The 15,526-nt window shown below is 48.6% G+C and overlaps 1 protein-coding gene across 3 annotated transcripts in view; it reads left to right on the top strand.

Moving 5' to 3' along the window:
- Positions 1–229: 229 nt before the first annotated feature.
- Positions 230–15,526, top strand: part of PCSK5 (proprotein convertase subtilisin/kexin type 5) — a 447,741-nt gene continuing 432,444 nt past the window's right edge. For all 3 annotated transcript variants that reach the window (XM_059411831.1, XM_059411830.1, XM_059411828.1), the window contains exon 1: positions 230–883. In XM_059411831.1, the coding sequence (XP_059267814.1) occupies positions 692–883 (192 nt within the window). In that variant the 5' untranslated portion in view covers positions 230–691. The remainder of the gene's footprint in view (positions 884–15,526) is intronic.

Here is a 15,526-nt window from a genome sequence, read left to right as displayed (position 1 = left end):
GCTCCCAGCGCTTCGGAAAGACTCGCTTTTGCAGCCCGGGACCCTTGGAGGTTCCAGCCCCGAGAACCCGGCGGCGCTAGGACCTGGTTGGTGCCTGGCTGCGGCCGCTCTCCGGCGGGCGGAGAAGGGAGAGGAGGAGGGGGCTGTGGGAGAGGAGGGGTGTTAGGGGGGCGGGGGGAGTCATTTATGCAGAGCAGGCGCTGCTGCCATTGCCACTCACACTCCTCGCGCGCCGCTCGGAGCCGGAGGGAGCGCAGGGAGCGAGCTAGCGAGCGCTCGGAGCCCAGGCCAGCAGAGGGGGCGCCCGGCCGCCGTCTGCACCGCCGCCTCCGCCGCGCTCCGGGGCCCGGGGAGGAGCGAGGGAGAGTCGGGAGCCCAGCCGGCGAGACCTAACTGCGGGAGGGCGCCCGCCCCACTCCGCCGCCTCCTGCGCGCGAGCCGGGGAGCCCCCGCCGATCGCCCCGCGGGCCGGAGGGCAGGGAGCACAGGTCCCCGCAGCCCCAGGGATGGTCTAGGAGCCGGCGCGAGGCTCGCCGTCTGCTCCCAGCCGGGGCTCGCCGCCTGCTGCGGATCGGCCAGGGGCTGCCGGGGTCTGCGCGCCGCGCCGGCCCAGGCCGGAGAAGTTAGTTGTGCGCGCCGCTCCAGCGCGGAGTCCGCGAGCGAGCGAGGGAGGCGGAGAGGCGCCGCGGCCATGGGCTGGGGGAGCCGCTGGGGCTGCCCCGGACGCCTGGACCTGCTGTGCGTGCTGGCGCTGCTCGGGGGCTGCCTGCTGCCCGTTTGCCGGACGCGAGTCTACACCAACCACTGGGCAGTCAAAATCGCCGGCGGCTTCGCGGAGGCCAACCGCATCGCCAGCAAGTACGGATTCATCAACATAGGACAGGTAACGGCAGGCTGGCCCGGTCCTCGGCCCTGAAGCCGCCGGGGCCGGGGGGAGGCCCCCGCGACCTCGCGCTTCTGGCCCCTTCCTTGTCAACCCCCTTCCCCCTCTTCCAGATGTGCTCTTGCAGCTGTTGCCCCAACTCCTGCCCGATTTTTTTCCCTCTCTCTTTCATACACACACACACACACACACACGCGCACACACGCACACACTCCCCAAAGTTACCGGGGGTGGTTTTGTTTACTTGCTGGGTTTTTTGTTTGTTTGTTTGTTTGTTTTGGTTTTGGTTTTGGTTTTTTTGCAAGCTACAAGGCACAGGTAGGGTCTCTGGAAAACTCCGGAGGATGCATTCCCTGGTAGTGGTTTCAGACCCGACCGGATCTTTTGGGCTGCGAAGTTGGGGAGCCCTGGTAGCCTGAGCCCTTTCGGGGGGGTGGGGGGGGGGGTGAGCGCGCTCCTTGCGGTTCCTGAGAGCCAGGGTGAGGAGAAGGCGAGGAAGGGAAACCTTTCCTGCTCAAACCTGAATTTAGCCCAGAAAGTAGTTTGCTGCTCTTGGGGAGGAGAACCGCTGGGCTCGGGAGGCGCGGGAGGCGCGGGAGGCGCGGGGACTGGAGGAGGGAGGCGGAGCGAGGGGAAGAGAGGGCCGGACCCGGCGTGAGCGCAGATCTGGGGGGAGACCTCCCGGCTTCCTTGTCTCTCTCAGGGGATCCGCGTGGGGGGCTCTCGGACCCGGGTCGAAACAGGAGATGGGAAACTTCCGAGGCCCGCTGACTGGGTTCTGCTCTGGGGGAACTGCAAGCCTCCCCGCGGATAGGAACGTGCGGGGCCCAGAGGTGACGCCATGGGGCGAGAGTTGGACCGGCCGCAGGGCGTGGGGTTTTTGCGGGGTGCCGTTCCCGGGCTTTCGGCAGGGCTGCCCGTCTGCGGAACAATGAATTAAATGGGATTATGAGTATGATTGGAAAAGGAACAGATTTAGAGGTCCTTCCGAGCTAAACGGTGTTGGTTTCCCTGCTCTGCTTCCTGCAAGAAATCGGAGCGGAGAGGGCTGCGTACCCGGGTCCCAGAAAGTGACCCGATCATCCCGCACCAGCTCCGTACCCACACCCCTTTCACTCATTTCTCTAGGCTTGGCTGGAGGACGGGGCTCTGGCCAGACCTTGGCCTGACTCTGCCTGGGGGCGGAAGGCGAGGTGATGGGGCACCTTCGCAGCCCACCGTGCTCTGGAGACAGCTCCGGATGCACGTGCCCTGCGTGCTCTGCCAGGGCGAAGGGAGAGGAGGGTGCTGCTCGTGCCCCGGGGCCAAGAAGGCACAGATGGGTTCTGATGCCGTCGCGCTCCTTGGCCATGAACCAGAGCCCTGGAGCACTGCAACCGTGGGCTGCTTGGGGTCTGCAGCGCTGAGCCTGGAGGCAGGGCTGCCGTCACTACATCTGGAAGGAGATAGGGAGCGCTGGAGGGTTCAACAGAGCGGGAGCCTGAGGTTTGGGGCTCGGCGGGTCCAGAGGGAGGACTTGTTCCTGAGAAGCCAGTCCTGTGGAGGGCTGAAGCCAGGGCAAGGGGCAAGGTCCTTATCTACACCCACCACGCCCTTACACACACACACACACACACACACACACACACACACACACAGACACCCCCAAGGTCTGTATCTCTCTCTCTCTCTCTCTCTCTCTCACACCCACCCACCCACACACACACACCCGGACGTCTGTATCTCACATACACGCCCTGAAGGAAGTAAAGGAAACCAGCCAGATTTTGTTGCCTGAGTGCCCGGCAGAGTTCATCCTGATGGTGTGTTAGGATTCTCCTAGCTTCTTACTTCATCAGAAGAAAATAGAGTCTCTTCCTCCTTTTACAGGAGCTTCAAGCTGGGTGCTGGGTTGTGTCCCTGGTCTGGAACTGGGAACCCTGACAATGAATGTGGTCTCGTTAGTAATCTTTCTAGAGAAGCATCTCTCAGGTCCAACGAACGGGAAGCATCTCCCATATGTGAGACATAGTTAGAAAATAAGGTCTTGGATATATACACTTTTTTGGTAATGGGCAAAATGAGCATTTGGGGTGGCTGTTCCCCAACATCCAAGACCCTGGAGAAGTTGACCTGCTCAGGATCACCCAGCTAGGTGGCAAAACCATGATTCAGACCTAGGACTCTCAGGCCTAGTCCTCCTCCTGCATGAATCCCCCTTTTAGGGTATCTCCCCAGCCCACGGGAGGAAGGAGGCACAAAGTAACAGCTCCAATCCCCTGAATTCTGATTTAGTGACTCAATAGATGGGGAGCAAACATTCAGTTTTAATTCACAGACACTTAGTTCAAACAGACCTGTACTTGGTGACTCTAAGAAGCTTCATGACCAGCAAACGCAGAAGTACCTGTTTCTTAATGAACTCATTCAATAGAACTTGGATATTGCAGAACCCAGCAGAGTGAGAGAGGAGGTTCTGTCCCTGAACCCACTTCGAACAAGCAGGCACTGTAGGGTCTCGTAACTTCACCTGACTGTGTTTTCAGGGGGCCCTCTAAGGAAGATCTGTGGCTTTTTATCTAAAAAGTAACGTGAAGAAACTTTCCATGCAGATGACCCCAACACTATTTATTGTGGTTTTTACAAGGCCAGTGAAGAAATTTAGTGCTTGCAGAGGTTACGGAGGACCCTTGAACTGATGCCATAACCAGTGTAAAAAGGTCAGCTAGTCTTACAGTGTGAAGCATTTTCTCTGTAGATCAAAGGGGAGTAACCCTATGCTAAGTCTTCGGGGCATAAATTGAGTTCACACCTGCTCTATCCATACACTGTTAGGTCCAAACTAATATCTTATTCTTCCTTTACTGTTTTGACCTTTTAACCCTTTAGCCATCCTCTTGTTATTCTTTCTTTCCATCAGTAAACCCGCTGAGGTTCCATGGAGGGTAGTGACTTATTTGTGAATGTCTCTGGAATGTCCTCCTGGTTTTACCCATTTGGGCTTGGGGGTACCCACCTCATGGGTCACAAATTGGGACTGAGACCTCTTTTTGTGACCGATGTCATTCAATATCTTGGTGGTATAAATTAAAAGCTTTAGTGTAATCTTTCGGGGGATAAGGTAGTGAATTTTTGACCACCATAAAGGTACAGTTCTTACTACTCAGAATTTCTGTGTGATGTTTTCTGTAACATCTTAGCACTTAGAATGGCCAGAGGTAAAATATCTGGCCTTGAGATTTCTACAGAAAAAGAATAGGTGTGCCTCTTGTGCTCATGAAAAATAGAATATGTAGGGTAATAGGAGGGCAAGTAAGCAAACAGGTGAGAAGGGCTCACTCCACTTCCTGGAAGGGAAGAAGAATGAGGCTTATCTTGTTGGCTGCAGAGATAGCATTATGTTTTGGGAGGTTTTCCGCCTAACGTTAGTACTTGTGAATGGTGATGCCTTGAAAATCTGAAATGATGTCATCATCAGTAGTAGTAGTTGTCATCACATAGGTGTGTATCAAATTTCACTCAGTGATTGATTTGCTAGAATGCCCTGCCTTTCTTTCCCTGCCGACCCCAACTGCCAGCCTTCCTAGGCTCCAGTAGGCCCTGCCTGTTGGCCTCACACAGAGGGAAGGCAGGCCTTGGTCCCCCCTCCCAGATGGCTGATCTGACTCTTTGAACTGGCAGTATCGTGGGCAGAGGGTAGCAATGACAGAAAGAATGAAGACCTGACATCAAATTAATTGTGAACCTTTGTGTGGACTAACTCTACCAACCATGGGACTTAATTTCTGGTTGTTTGAACTCAGGGGGAAGGTTCCTCATGCAGGTTGTTTGCAGTGGGCAAGAGCTGTTTATCCTTCTGTGAATTGCATACAATCCTGGATCCCAAGCTGAGATTATCAGTAGTGAAAAGCTCTCTTCAAACTGTGTGACTTACCTTGAGCAAGATTCCAGAAGGATAAAGCCAGATGCAAGCAATACTGGGGAAATATTTTACCTGGAGTTCCCATTGGAAGCAGAGACTTGGAAACTCCAGGAATGCCCCTTGCAAGGTCTTTGAAAGCAGCCAAGTCCGTGAACTTAATGGAGCCCCTCTTCCTCCGTCTGTAAAATGATGAATCTGTAGACGGTAGGCTGAGTTGACTCTGCATCACTCAGTGCCTAGGTAGGTTTGCAGCAAAAGGTTTGTTGAATCTGAGTCTGAAATCAGTGAGACTCAAACTTTATTTAGGTAGGGCGAAAAGAAGACTTTTTTTTTTTTTTTAAATGGGAGATGCAAAATGTGATGATCAGGAAAATAAATTTTTAATGGCTGAGTAAAAAGAGCTAAATCAGAGCTTTGTAGACAGGAAAAATGGTTTTCCATTTCAACTAACAATATAAAATACTTAAAAAATAGTTTCTGTTGGACTCTAAACAATTCTGGCTGATTTCCCATGGCGGTGGCTTCCTCCCTGGTTGATCCTTTTTGTAGCCCATTAAATGTTATAGGATAAGCTCGCTGGAGATGGAAGACAGGGGAGAAAAATATCTGAAGACTGATTATTTTAGAAAGCACGTTACCTTGGTACATTATGTGAGATTGTATTTGAATTTGAATTTGCATTTTACTTCTGAAGGTAGTTTGTATGAGGAAAGTTAGAAGCAGCATTGCCCAGATATCTTCAGCAGGAAGAGCTTGGTTCAGAGCTCTGCGGAAGGCCTCCCTCTCTGCTGTTTAATTCTGACCTGCGGGTAACATGGGATGATTGAAATGTTGGTAAACAGCGGCCAGTGGGTTCTGGGTGCATACGGATGGCATTGCAAGCAGGGACACGGCCTGCCTGCCGGGCCGAATGGGAGCGGACCATGCTCCCCCTAGTTGAATTTTTAGGCACATTGTAAACAGTCAAAGAAATTGAGGTGGGAATCCTTCTGGATTTGCACGGAGCGGCCCTTCACACCCAAGAACCTCAGCCCTGACCTCCGCTAGCAGCTATCACATGCTTCGTTCTCATAAGCAGGAGAACCTTTACTGGAGAAAAAAAAAAAAAAAAAAAAAAGGCAATTCAGAGAGCTTGGCCCGATGATGGTGGTTCTGTTGCATTAACCTCATAGGCCAGGAATGGCTCATATGTAGCCCTTGGGATTTTCAGGATCTATTGGAAATGAAAAACTACATTTTTGTGCACCCAAAGGCAGCTGAATTTGCCTTATCACAGTCTTTCATGAGCTGCTATCCAGAGGTCCTAACCTTAAAGGTCAGCCAGAGAAGCAGGGTAGTGTGCTGGGAAAAGAGCCAGCCATGTCTGACTCTTTGGTTAAGGGAGGGAGTCCTGCCCCAGAAAGCTCCCCTGGGCAGGGAGGGGTATTTGCCCTGTCTGTTCCAATTATGTGAAGCAGTGTCTGGGTTTTTCCCTGAGGCTGAAGTATCTCTAGGCATCGCTGCGCCTTGAGACTTGATCACTTGGCTAATTCAGGTTGGAATCAATGATAGAGAAGGCTTTGGCTTCCTGGATGGGAAAAATGAATGCTTACAGACCTTCATGCATGCAAAAAGATAGTATGCAGATATCTGGACACGTGCCTATCCATATGAATGTATATATCTTAATTTTTATTTTTACCAAAGTAAATATGCACATCACTAGAATGGAATTGCTCATGCGGTATTTGTCCAGTTTGAATAGATTAGATGTCTGCATCTACAGGTAGCGAGAAAGGACAATCAGTGCCCATAAACTCTTCGCTGTGGGTTAATCCCTGCAGGGCAATGAGGTCAGGAAGAAAACATGAGTGGGAGTCAGCAAGTTGGAGGGCTCTTTCTCTCATTAACCAACTCGACTCTCATTGCCTCCTTTTTCAAAGAGGGGACCCTGACCCTAATACCTGCTCCAGCCAGCCGACAGGGTTGCTGAGGCAGGGTTGCTGAGAGATCACGTGCCTAATAAGGAACACGAATATACAAAGGAAATAAGACCAGGAAGCATCAGGTAGTTTGCAGGGCCTCGAAGGAGATGCAGAAGCTGCTCGAAGGAAAGTAAGAGCTTGTGGTTGATGCACGGCTCTGCAAGTGGAGTGACTGGTGATTTTCTAGATTCTTGTGCTTGCCCCTGGGGATCTAGTGGAGGCTGCAAGGAGATGGGGTCAGTGTCAGTCCTGAGCCTCCCTTGAAAGGACAGTGATATGTGTACTTTGTCCCTGAGAGCCATGGACAGAGGTATAGGGCGGGGAGAACAGACTAGAAATTCAGCCCGCTAAGGTCCTCCATCTCTAGGTTGGGCAGCTTTGTCTATAAGGCACAGACCGCAGGGAAGAAGCAGAAAAGTCAAAGCACGGTCTTTTTTCTTATTGAAGTATTATTTGCATACGATGTTCTAGTTGTTTCAGATTTACAACATGTTGATCCAACAATTATGTCCAGCGGCCAGCGGTCCCCCTGATAAGTGTGGTCACTGTCTGTCAGCATACGACATTATTACAATATTACTGACTATATTCCCTGTGCTATCCTTTTGCGTTTGACTCAGATGTGAGTACACATGGAGGAGTAATGGAAAATAAAATTGAAATATAGGAATATGGGAATACAGATAGGACTCTCGTAGGTGCCACTGTTGAAAACCCAATCTCCTGCTGCTGAAATAATACGAATAAACAATCAGATAAGGAAACAGGGACTGTTGGTTTAAACAGATCTGCATGCCATTGGGTGTGGTTCTGAAAACAGCAGCTGAACCCTGGGTGCAGACAAGCCTTACCTGATGTGTGCTTTCTTCATGGCAAAACCTATCCCGACCTAAACTGGCATTAATTAGAGCATCAATTTGTTGCTGTTGTTGCAGAAATACATTAATGAGTTTGTTTATGAGAATGGTGTCCTTGAGGCCAGTGGAGGCGTATATAATACGCCTATGGGCCCTGTTGTACATGTCTCACCTGGAGAGTTCTGAATTCTGAAACATTCCAGATCCAAGAGTTTGTAAAAGGTGCTCGTGAGTCTGTCCAGCTGAAAGTCCAGAGGTAGTGCTGATATCCTACTCTCACACAGGCCCTTTCCCCAAAGACAGCAAAGCTCCTACGATTCTTACTATCTCCCTTACCTGCTGTTGAAATTAACCCTGAAGAAGACTCCAGTTCTTCGTGACGGGGTCATCTGTCTACTCAGAGGCCACAGACTTTGTCCACTGGGATGGCCATATGGGGGTGGGTCACCTTGGATCATGTGTTCACCCTTGAAGTGAGGGAGATGTTGACCATTGATGGGAGGGACAGTTCCCCAAGGGAAAAGGGGAGGGGGTGCTTTTTCTGGGGAATAAGGGAAAGCGGATGCAGGACGTGAAAACTTCCTCCTACAGATCGGGTTCTATAAGGCTTTAAATGCTTACGCTAGGGAGTTTCAAGTTCATCACGTCATCACGTAGGATAAAGAGTTGGGTTGAAATTCCTTGAGAAGAGGCAATAACCTGCCACCTCAACCAACGTGGGAGTCCACCGTGTAATACGTAAGACGTTCTGTGCTTTCCAGGAAGCAGGACATTTTTACTCAGAGCTGTCATGCAGCGGAGGACGGATATGAGTGGGGTCACAGGCCGCAAAGGCTGTTGGTCATGACGTGGAAGCTGGCACCATGGGAAGAGAACAGCCGTGGATCCTTGCAGGGTCCGACTCAGTATGGCCCGGGAACTAAGCGGAAGTGGAGGATGAGGAGGAGGGTGAAGGTGAAGGTAACTGTCAAGTTGATGGTCACGGGACCAGGAGGACTGGTTTATGGGGTCGAGGCGGTCTGCAGGAGCGCTCGAGAACCAAAGGATGGGTTCAAGCTCAACATCGCCGTTCCAGAGAAGGGCACGCAGGTAGACTGGAATTGCTAAGGGCTACGGCACAAGGAGTGGAGGGTCGAGGGGGCGGCAAACAGAACTTTATGGGGATGTCTCCTCTTAGGGGTAAAGGGATAAAGGGATATTGAGAGTCATGGAGTCCCCGAAAGTACAGCCCAGAAGCCACGAGAACAGGTATTCCCTTTCTAGGCTGTGGACTAGTGGGAAGAGCTGTAGAGAGAATCTGGCCTATGGGACCTGAAAAGTGGCTTAAAGGTTTGGTGATGAGGAGGTTAACTTGATCTTGGTGCCCGAGCTTGGTTGAATGATGAGGGGGAACTTGAGGATGTGGGACAGGAAATGAGTATAGAAGTTTCTTATTACATCTGCCTCGATACCTGTGTTCTTGCCCTGTCTCTGTCTCATGGATGCCCCGGGGTAGCTAGGTCACAGGTCTAGAACCAGATGGGTTTGAGTCCTAACACTGCTGCTTCCAAGCTGGGAGACCGTAGGCAAGTGCTTTAAGCTCTTCATGCCTCAGTTTGTTCGTGTGTGTAAAAGATCCGATAGTATTTCTGTCATAGAATCGTTGAGAGGATTAGCTAAAAACAGTTGACAGCAGTACCCGGCACATGCTATGCACTCAGTGGATGTCCCTCATTATATCTTGCTTTTTGTTCTTAACCAAGTGATGCTCAGTCTCTATATATGGTTTCATCCTGTTGTTCTCACTTAACATTATATTGTGAGCTTTTCCCAGGGTTACTAAATAATTTTAGACAAATTGTAACGGCTCCATAGTTGAAGGTATCCTACCATGTTGTAGTTAGTGTGACGGTACCTCCTGTTTTTCCTGGGATGGTCCTGGCTTATGCATTTACCTCCATTAAGTCTTTTCTAATATCCCCTTTTCCTTTCAGACATGTCTGAGTTTGGAAGAGAAATGATATGGTTATCCTAACTGTATGCATATTTGTGTGTGTGTGTGTGTGTGTGTGTGTGTGTGTAATTGCACATCTTTTCACTAGCTGGGAGCCGGAGCCATGCCCCGGTCCCGTTTGTGTCCCCAGCACCTAGCGCGGTGTGCACGTGGGATAGGAAGGGCCACGCAGGGAGCAATAGGTTTGGAAGACAAGAGGAGCTCAGCCCTCCCTGTGCCTCGAGACTAAGGAGGACTGCAGGCTGAGTGGAAGACACAGAGGAGTTCAAGTTGAGGGGGAAAGGAACTCTGTGTCGAATAGCTCAATCTCATAAGTCACTTCTGAGGTGAGGGCCACTGGCAGAGACCAGGGAGAGCTGGGGGACGTTGGTGTCCAGCAGCCCCAGTGCTTTGAGGCTTGGTGCAGAAATTCTGGTAAGAAGCCATTAAAAAAGGATCAGATCGTGCCATTTGTGACAGTGGGGGTGGACATAGAGGTATCTTGCTAAGGGAAGTGAGTCCAGCGGAGAAAGACAAATACCATATGATTCCCTCGTATATGGAATTTAAAAAACACCAATGAAGAAACAAACAAAAAAGCAGAAGCGGACTTATGAATACAGAGAACAAACTGGTGGTGGTTGCCAGAGGGGAGGGGAGGGGGGGTGGGCAGGATGGGTGAAGGGGAGCGGGTGGTGCGGGCTTCCAGGGGCGAAGTGAAGAAGTCGCAGAGGCGAAAGGCACAGCATGGGGAACAGCATCAGTGGTGTGGCACCAGTGTTGCACAGTGACCGTCAGTAGCATGGAGTGACACCTAGACGAGTCCAGTCCCTACACCGTGCCCCTGCAACTAATGGAACACCGTGTCTCCACCATGCTCAGTCTCAAAAAGAGTCATCCATGAGGCGTGACTATGAAAAGATGAGCCGAATCGCCCAGTAGCAATGAGGGTATTTGCTGCTTGTACTTAGTCACGGCTCGCAAAGTAGCGGTTGACTATGACTAGTGAACAGAGGAAGCAGTCCTTACTGTTCTGTGCTTTTGGCTCTCAGAAACCTGAGATTGGGAAAGGACAGAACAGGGAATAAGCATTTGCCAGTGGGAGGGCAAAGGGAGGACATCGGCGGGAAGCTGCGGGGGGGGTCGGTACCCCGGACAGAATCAAAGGGCTCTTGGATAGGAGCGGGACCACCGTTGACATGGTGCAGCACAGTGTCCAGGCTCTGAGCAGGGCAGAAGCGACCAAATGGGCCTGGTGGGTCAAAGGAGTGGAGCGGGTGTAGGAGCTGTGAGTACAAAGTCAGAATAGAGGGCCTGCTGGACCAGAATGGCAGAAGTGGAAACTTGGGATGGAGGCATCCCACAGGTGTGTGTGTGTGTGTGTGTGTGTGTGTGTGTACTTTTTTTTTCTTCTTTTTTGGTAAGCTCCAGGTTGGAGCTGCTCTGCATCATGATAAGGTCCCAGGTGTGGACATGCTGGTGAGCCGATCAGGTAGAGAACAGGTGAAGGCCCCTGGGTTAGACAGAATCAGCTGGGATAGGCTGGGATGCTGGCAGGCTTACCAGTTTGCAGGAGATGAGGATTCCAAGTCATCTTGCCGGCATACTCCCGAGGCAGGGAGACATGGGGTTTGCCCCATCCTACAATTCTCCTTCAATAAATTTAGGTATTATCTCTGCTCTACCCATCCGTGTGCTATTATTTACACTGGAGGTCCTGTATCAACTTAAGGGATAAAAGACAGACACCTGGGTGATTGCTTTCAACTCCCAAATGAGTCTTCCTGTATTTGATTTTAAAACTGAAGATTGCATTGAACATCGACTATAGAAGGAAGAGTGTCAACGGGAAATGTGAAACCAGAAGTAATATTTAAGGATAATTTTAAGATGGTATATACTTGGTTACATTTTATGTTTGCCTCCACCTTAAGTTGTCATGTACCCACTTCCATTACAATAAATAATTATACCTATAACTTATTCACATGTCATGGATTCTGCCCTTTTAATATATAGAGTATAACAAAGCTGTGTTCTGAACGTGTCTTTTATTTATTCTTAGTCCACACTTTATTGCCCTATAGGAATAGACATATATTTTTAAATATGTTTTAAAAAATTATTTATAGATTGCTCTCTAATATATAATATTTTTAGATTGTTCTATGTAGTGTTAGATTAATCTTGTTTGTATTCTTACATAACCTGATCATTAATTTAGGGTTAGCATCACAAAGGAAGCATTAGATTTCTATTTAAATCCATGCATTATCGAAGAGGTTAACTCTGTCTTGGAAAGATCACAATGTGGGTCCCCTACCAGCATTGGAACTAGTTAAGTTTTATTAAAACCAAGTCCTTTCCATATATATATATATGATATACATCTATATTTGTACTAAGTACTTAAGATCTGATATTTTTGCAATAAGTGCTTCAGGTCTGGTATTTCTCTACTCTGAGAAGCTCTTCCAGCTGTACAAATATCCCAGTTCCCTCCATGTCACTGTTCCCAGGCTTGTACCTTGTTTTTACTAGTTGATGTTTCTCAACCAAAATAAAACTGGGCAGTGCTCTCTAGCTCAAATGCAGTGCAGGGAGGGAGACCCTTCCAGCGCCTTTAATCTTGTAAGCAGATATCCAGAACTATAAGTTTAGAAGTTTACTGCATACTCGTTGGCCTGTTGTACTTACTTGCATTTAACTAATACCTTTTTCTTTTTCCCTGTGTGTATGCAACCCCATTCATCAACTTCAGGGTTTTCCAAGAGAAAACTGAATTGTAGGCTGCTTAGGATTTATTACAGCCTAGCTCCCAGCAAATCCTTTTTTCTTTCCTTTTGCTTTTCCTTTTCTTTTACCTTTTCCTTTTTTTTTTTTTTTTTTTTTTTGACTCTGGGGCATCTGTTTGGTTAGTGCTCTTCAGCCAATTTGCCAAATGCTACATTCCTTGAATTATCATAGGATGATGTCATTGCTTGTGGGACGGATGGACACTGCTCTGAGAACCAGTAAGTGAAACCCAAGACAGAAGGCAGGTGACCTGCATTCCCCTCGAAGTCCCTTCTACCACTAATTTGCCGTACACTTATGGGCTGGTCTGAGGCTTTCTCTGCCCTAAAGAGTTAGTTTTATTCATGGCTTTATTTAAAAAATTGTTACTGAAGGACACACCCGAGGAAGTGAAAAGGCAGACCACACAATGGGAGAAAATATCTGCAAAGCATACCTCATAAGAAAGTTCGATCCAGAAGATGCGCTCAGTACTAGAAAGACAAATAGCCCAATTAAAACATGGGCATAAAGGATCTGAATGGACATTTGTCCTCAGAACATCTACAAATGGGCAATAAGCACGTGAACTGTATATAACATCAGGGAAATGCAAACCAAAACCGCAGTCAGATACTAGTTGACACTCAGATGGCCGTGACAGATAATCACAAGTGTGTGCAAGGATGTGAAGCCATCGGAACCCTTGTACATGCTGGTAGAAACATTAAGTGGTAGAATCAATGTTGGAAAACAGTCTAGCGGTTCCTCAAAAGGTCAAATGCAGAGTTACCATGTGACCCGGCAATTCCACTCCTAGCTGTATACCCCAAAGAAGTGAAAACTTTTGCTCCCACAAAAACACTCCCAAGTGGAAACAACCCAGATTCTATCAACTGATGAACAGTTAAACAAAATAAACAGAACTTTATTTTGCAATAAAAACGAATGAGGTCCTGATCCATGCTATAATATGGATGAACCTTGAAAGGACTATGCTACGTGAAAAGAGCCATTCATAAAAGGCCACAGACAGGGGTACCTGGGTGGCTCAGTGGGTTAAGCCTCTGCCTTCAGCTCAGGTCATGATCTCAGGATCCTGGGATTGAGCCCCACATTGGGCTCTTTGCTCGGTGGGGAGCCTGCTTCCTCCTCTCTCTCTGCCTGCCTTTCTGCCTATTTGTGATCTCTCTCTGTCAAATAAATAAATAAAATCTTTAAAAAAAAAAAAAGCCACAGACAATGTGGTTCTGTTTTTATGAAATGTCCAGAATAGGCAAATCCAAAGAGATGGAAGGTCTATTAGTGGACCTATCGGGCTAGAAGGGTTGGTGAGGATCGGGTAATGGCGGGGGAGGGTATAGGGTTTCTTTTGAGGTTGAGAAAAAAAGTTCTAAAATGAGTTGTGGTTATTTTCACACAACTTTGAAAATAACAAAAATATTGGGCAGTGAATTTTAAATAGGCGAAATCTATAGTATGTGAAATAGGTCTCCATACAGCTGTTAAAGATTGTTACAGAGTGCCTGTTGCTTATCACCCAATCTGAGAGGCACGGTGCTGCGGTCTTTGCCATTGATAAAGAACCTGCTCATGGGGAGCTTATGGGAAAGTGGGAGGAGACATATAAGCCAGTGATGAAATGAGTAGAACCATATCAATTATGATAAGTGTTGTTGGAAAGCGAAACGCAATGGTAGGGGTGGTGAGGCATTCTGTAGACCCCGCCGGTCAGGGGGGCTCCATGGGGAGGAGACTCTTGAGGCAGAGACCTGAATATTAAGAAGGAACCAACTACATGGAAGTCTGGGTTGCAGCCCTGTCCCTGCAGAGGAGACAGCCAGGGCCAAGACTCCTGAGGAACAGAAAGCTGCTAATATCAGGAGAGTCTAGTTAACAAGTGGCTGAGCTCGAGGTTGGAGAAAATGATCTTAAAGCTTATTTGGGGGGTGCCGTGTCCCCGTTGAGAAGCCACCAGTAGCTCCTGTCTCCTGCTGTGTTCAAACAATTTTCTTCTCTGGGCTTTTCAAGGCCTCTACCCACTTGTCTGAGATCCTTTTTTTTTTTTTTTAAATCATCTTTCTTGTTCTGTCCCTTAATACAGCCAACCTGGACTTCCCAGTGTTCCCCAGGTATTATGCTCAATGCTTTCCTGTGTCTGTGCCAGTCTTTCCACGTGGAATATTCACCTGACCTTCTGCTCTTCTGGAAATCCTATCTCCTCTTCTTGTTCTCTCTTTTTTTTTTTAAGATATTATTTATTTATTTGTCAGAGAGGGTAGAGCATGTACAAGAAGGCAGAAGAGTAGGCAGAGGCGGAGAGAGAAGCAGGCTCCCTGCTGAGCTGAGAGCCCCATGCAGGACCCGATCCCAGGACCCTGGGATCACAATGTGAGCCAAAGGCAGACATTTACCAACTGAGCCACCCAGGTGCTTCAGCAAGCCAGGTGCCCCGTTCCCAGAGGAAGGCACGTCTCTGTGTCATCTCTTTGTTATACCTTGCTCTGAAAGTATCGGTAAAATGTAGATAGAGTTTGCCCAAAATTCTCTTAGGGAATTTAGTATAGTTTTCTTTCTTTTCCCCCTCTACTCTTTTGGGGGATTTAATTATTATTCTGTATCAAGCCAAGTGGTCTCATTCTGTATAAATAATCATTAAATACCAGTTGAATCCTGAAATATTTTATAGACATGCAATGCAGATAAAGTGAAAAATAAATCTGAACTGGAGAAAAATTAAAGAAGAATTCTAGCCAGTCAATAAAGATGGCTCACAGCGTATGGTATAGTCTAGGAAGGACGATGAGTAGAGAGTGGTGATCTAGGATTCATGAGTCATTTGTGTGTGGATTCTAAAGTCCCAGGCTTCCTGGGAATTACCCTAAACCTTATCTTGAAGGGTTTCAGACCCTAGCACCATCAGCCGGGTCATTGCTTGTGACCTTGACTTCTGTGAAGATTCTTGGTCTGAGAATCAGAGTACACTGTGTGATGTTGTCCACTCAGAGCTGAGTCTCAGATCATCCTACAGCTGCTTCCCCATGGATCCCAGGGAACCTCAAGAACCCTGCCAGCTGTGATCATCTTCCTGGGGGAGGCGATTGAAGTCCTGGGAACCTCAAGAACCCTGCCAGCTGTGATCATCTTCCTGGGGGAGGCGATTGAAGTCCTGGG

Source organism: Mustela nigripes, chromosome 9 (assembly GCF_022355385.1).
Source record: "Mustela nigripes isolate SB6536 chromosome 9, MUSNIG.SB6536, whole genome shotgun sequence".
NCBI classification, from domain to species: Eukaryota; Metazoa; Chordata; class Mammalia; order Carnivora; family Mustelidae; genus Mustela; species Mustela nigripes.
Note: the sequence above shows the minus strand (reverse complement) of the source record. Positions and strands in the feature narration are given on the sequence as shown.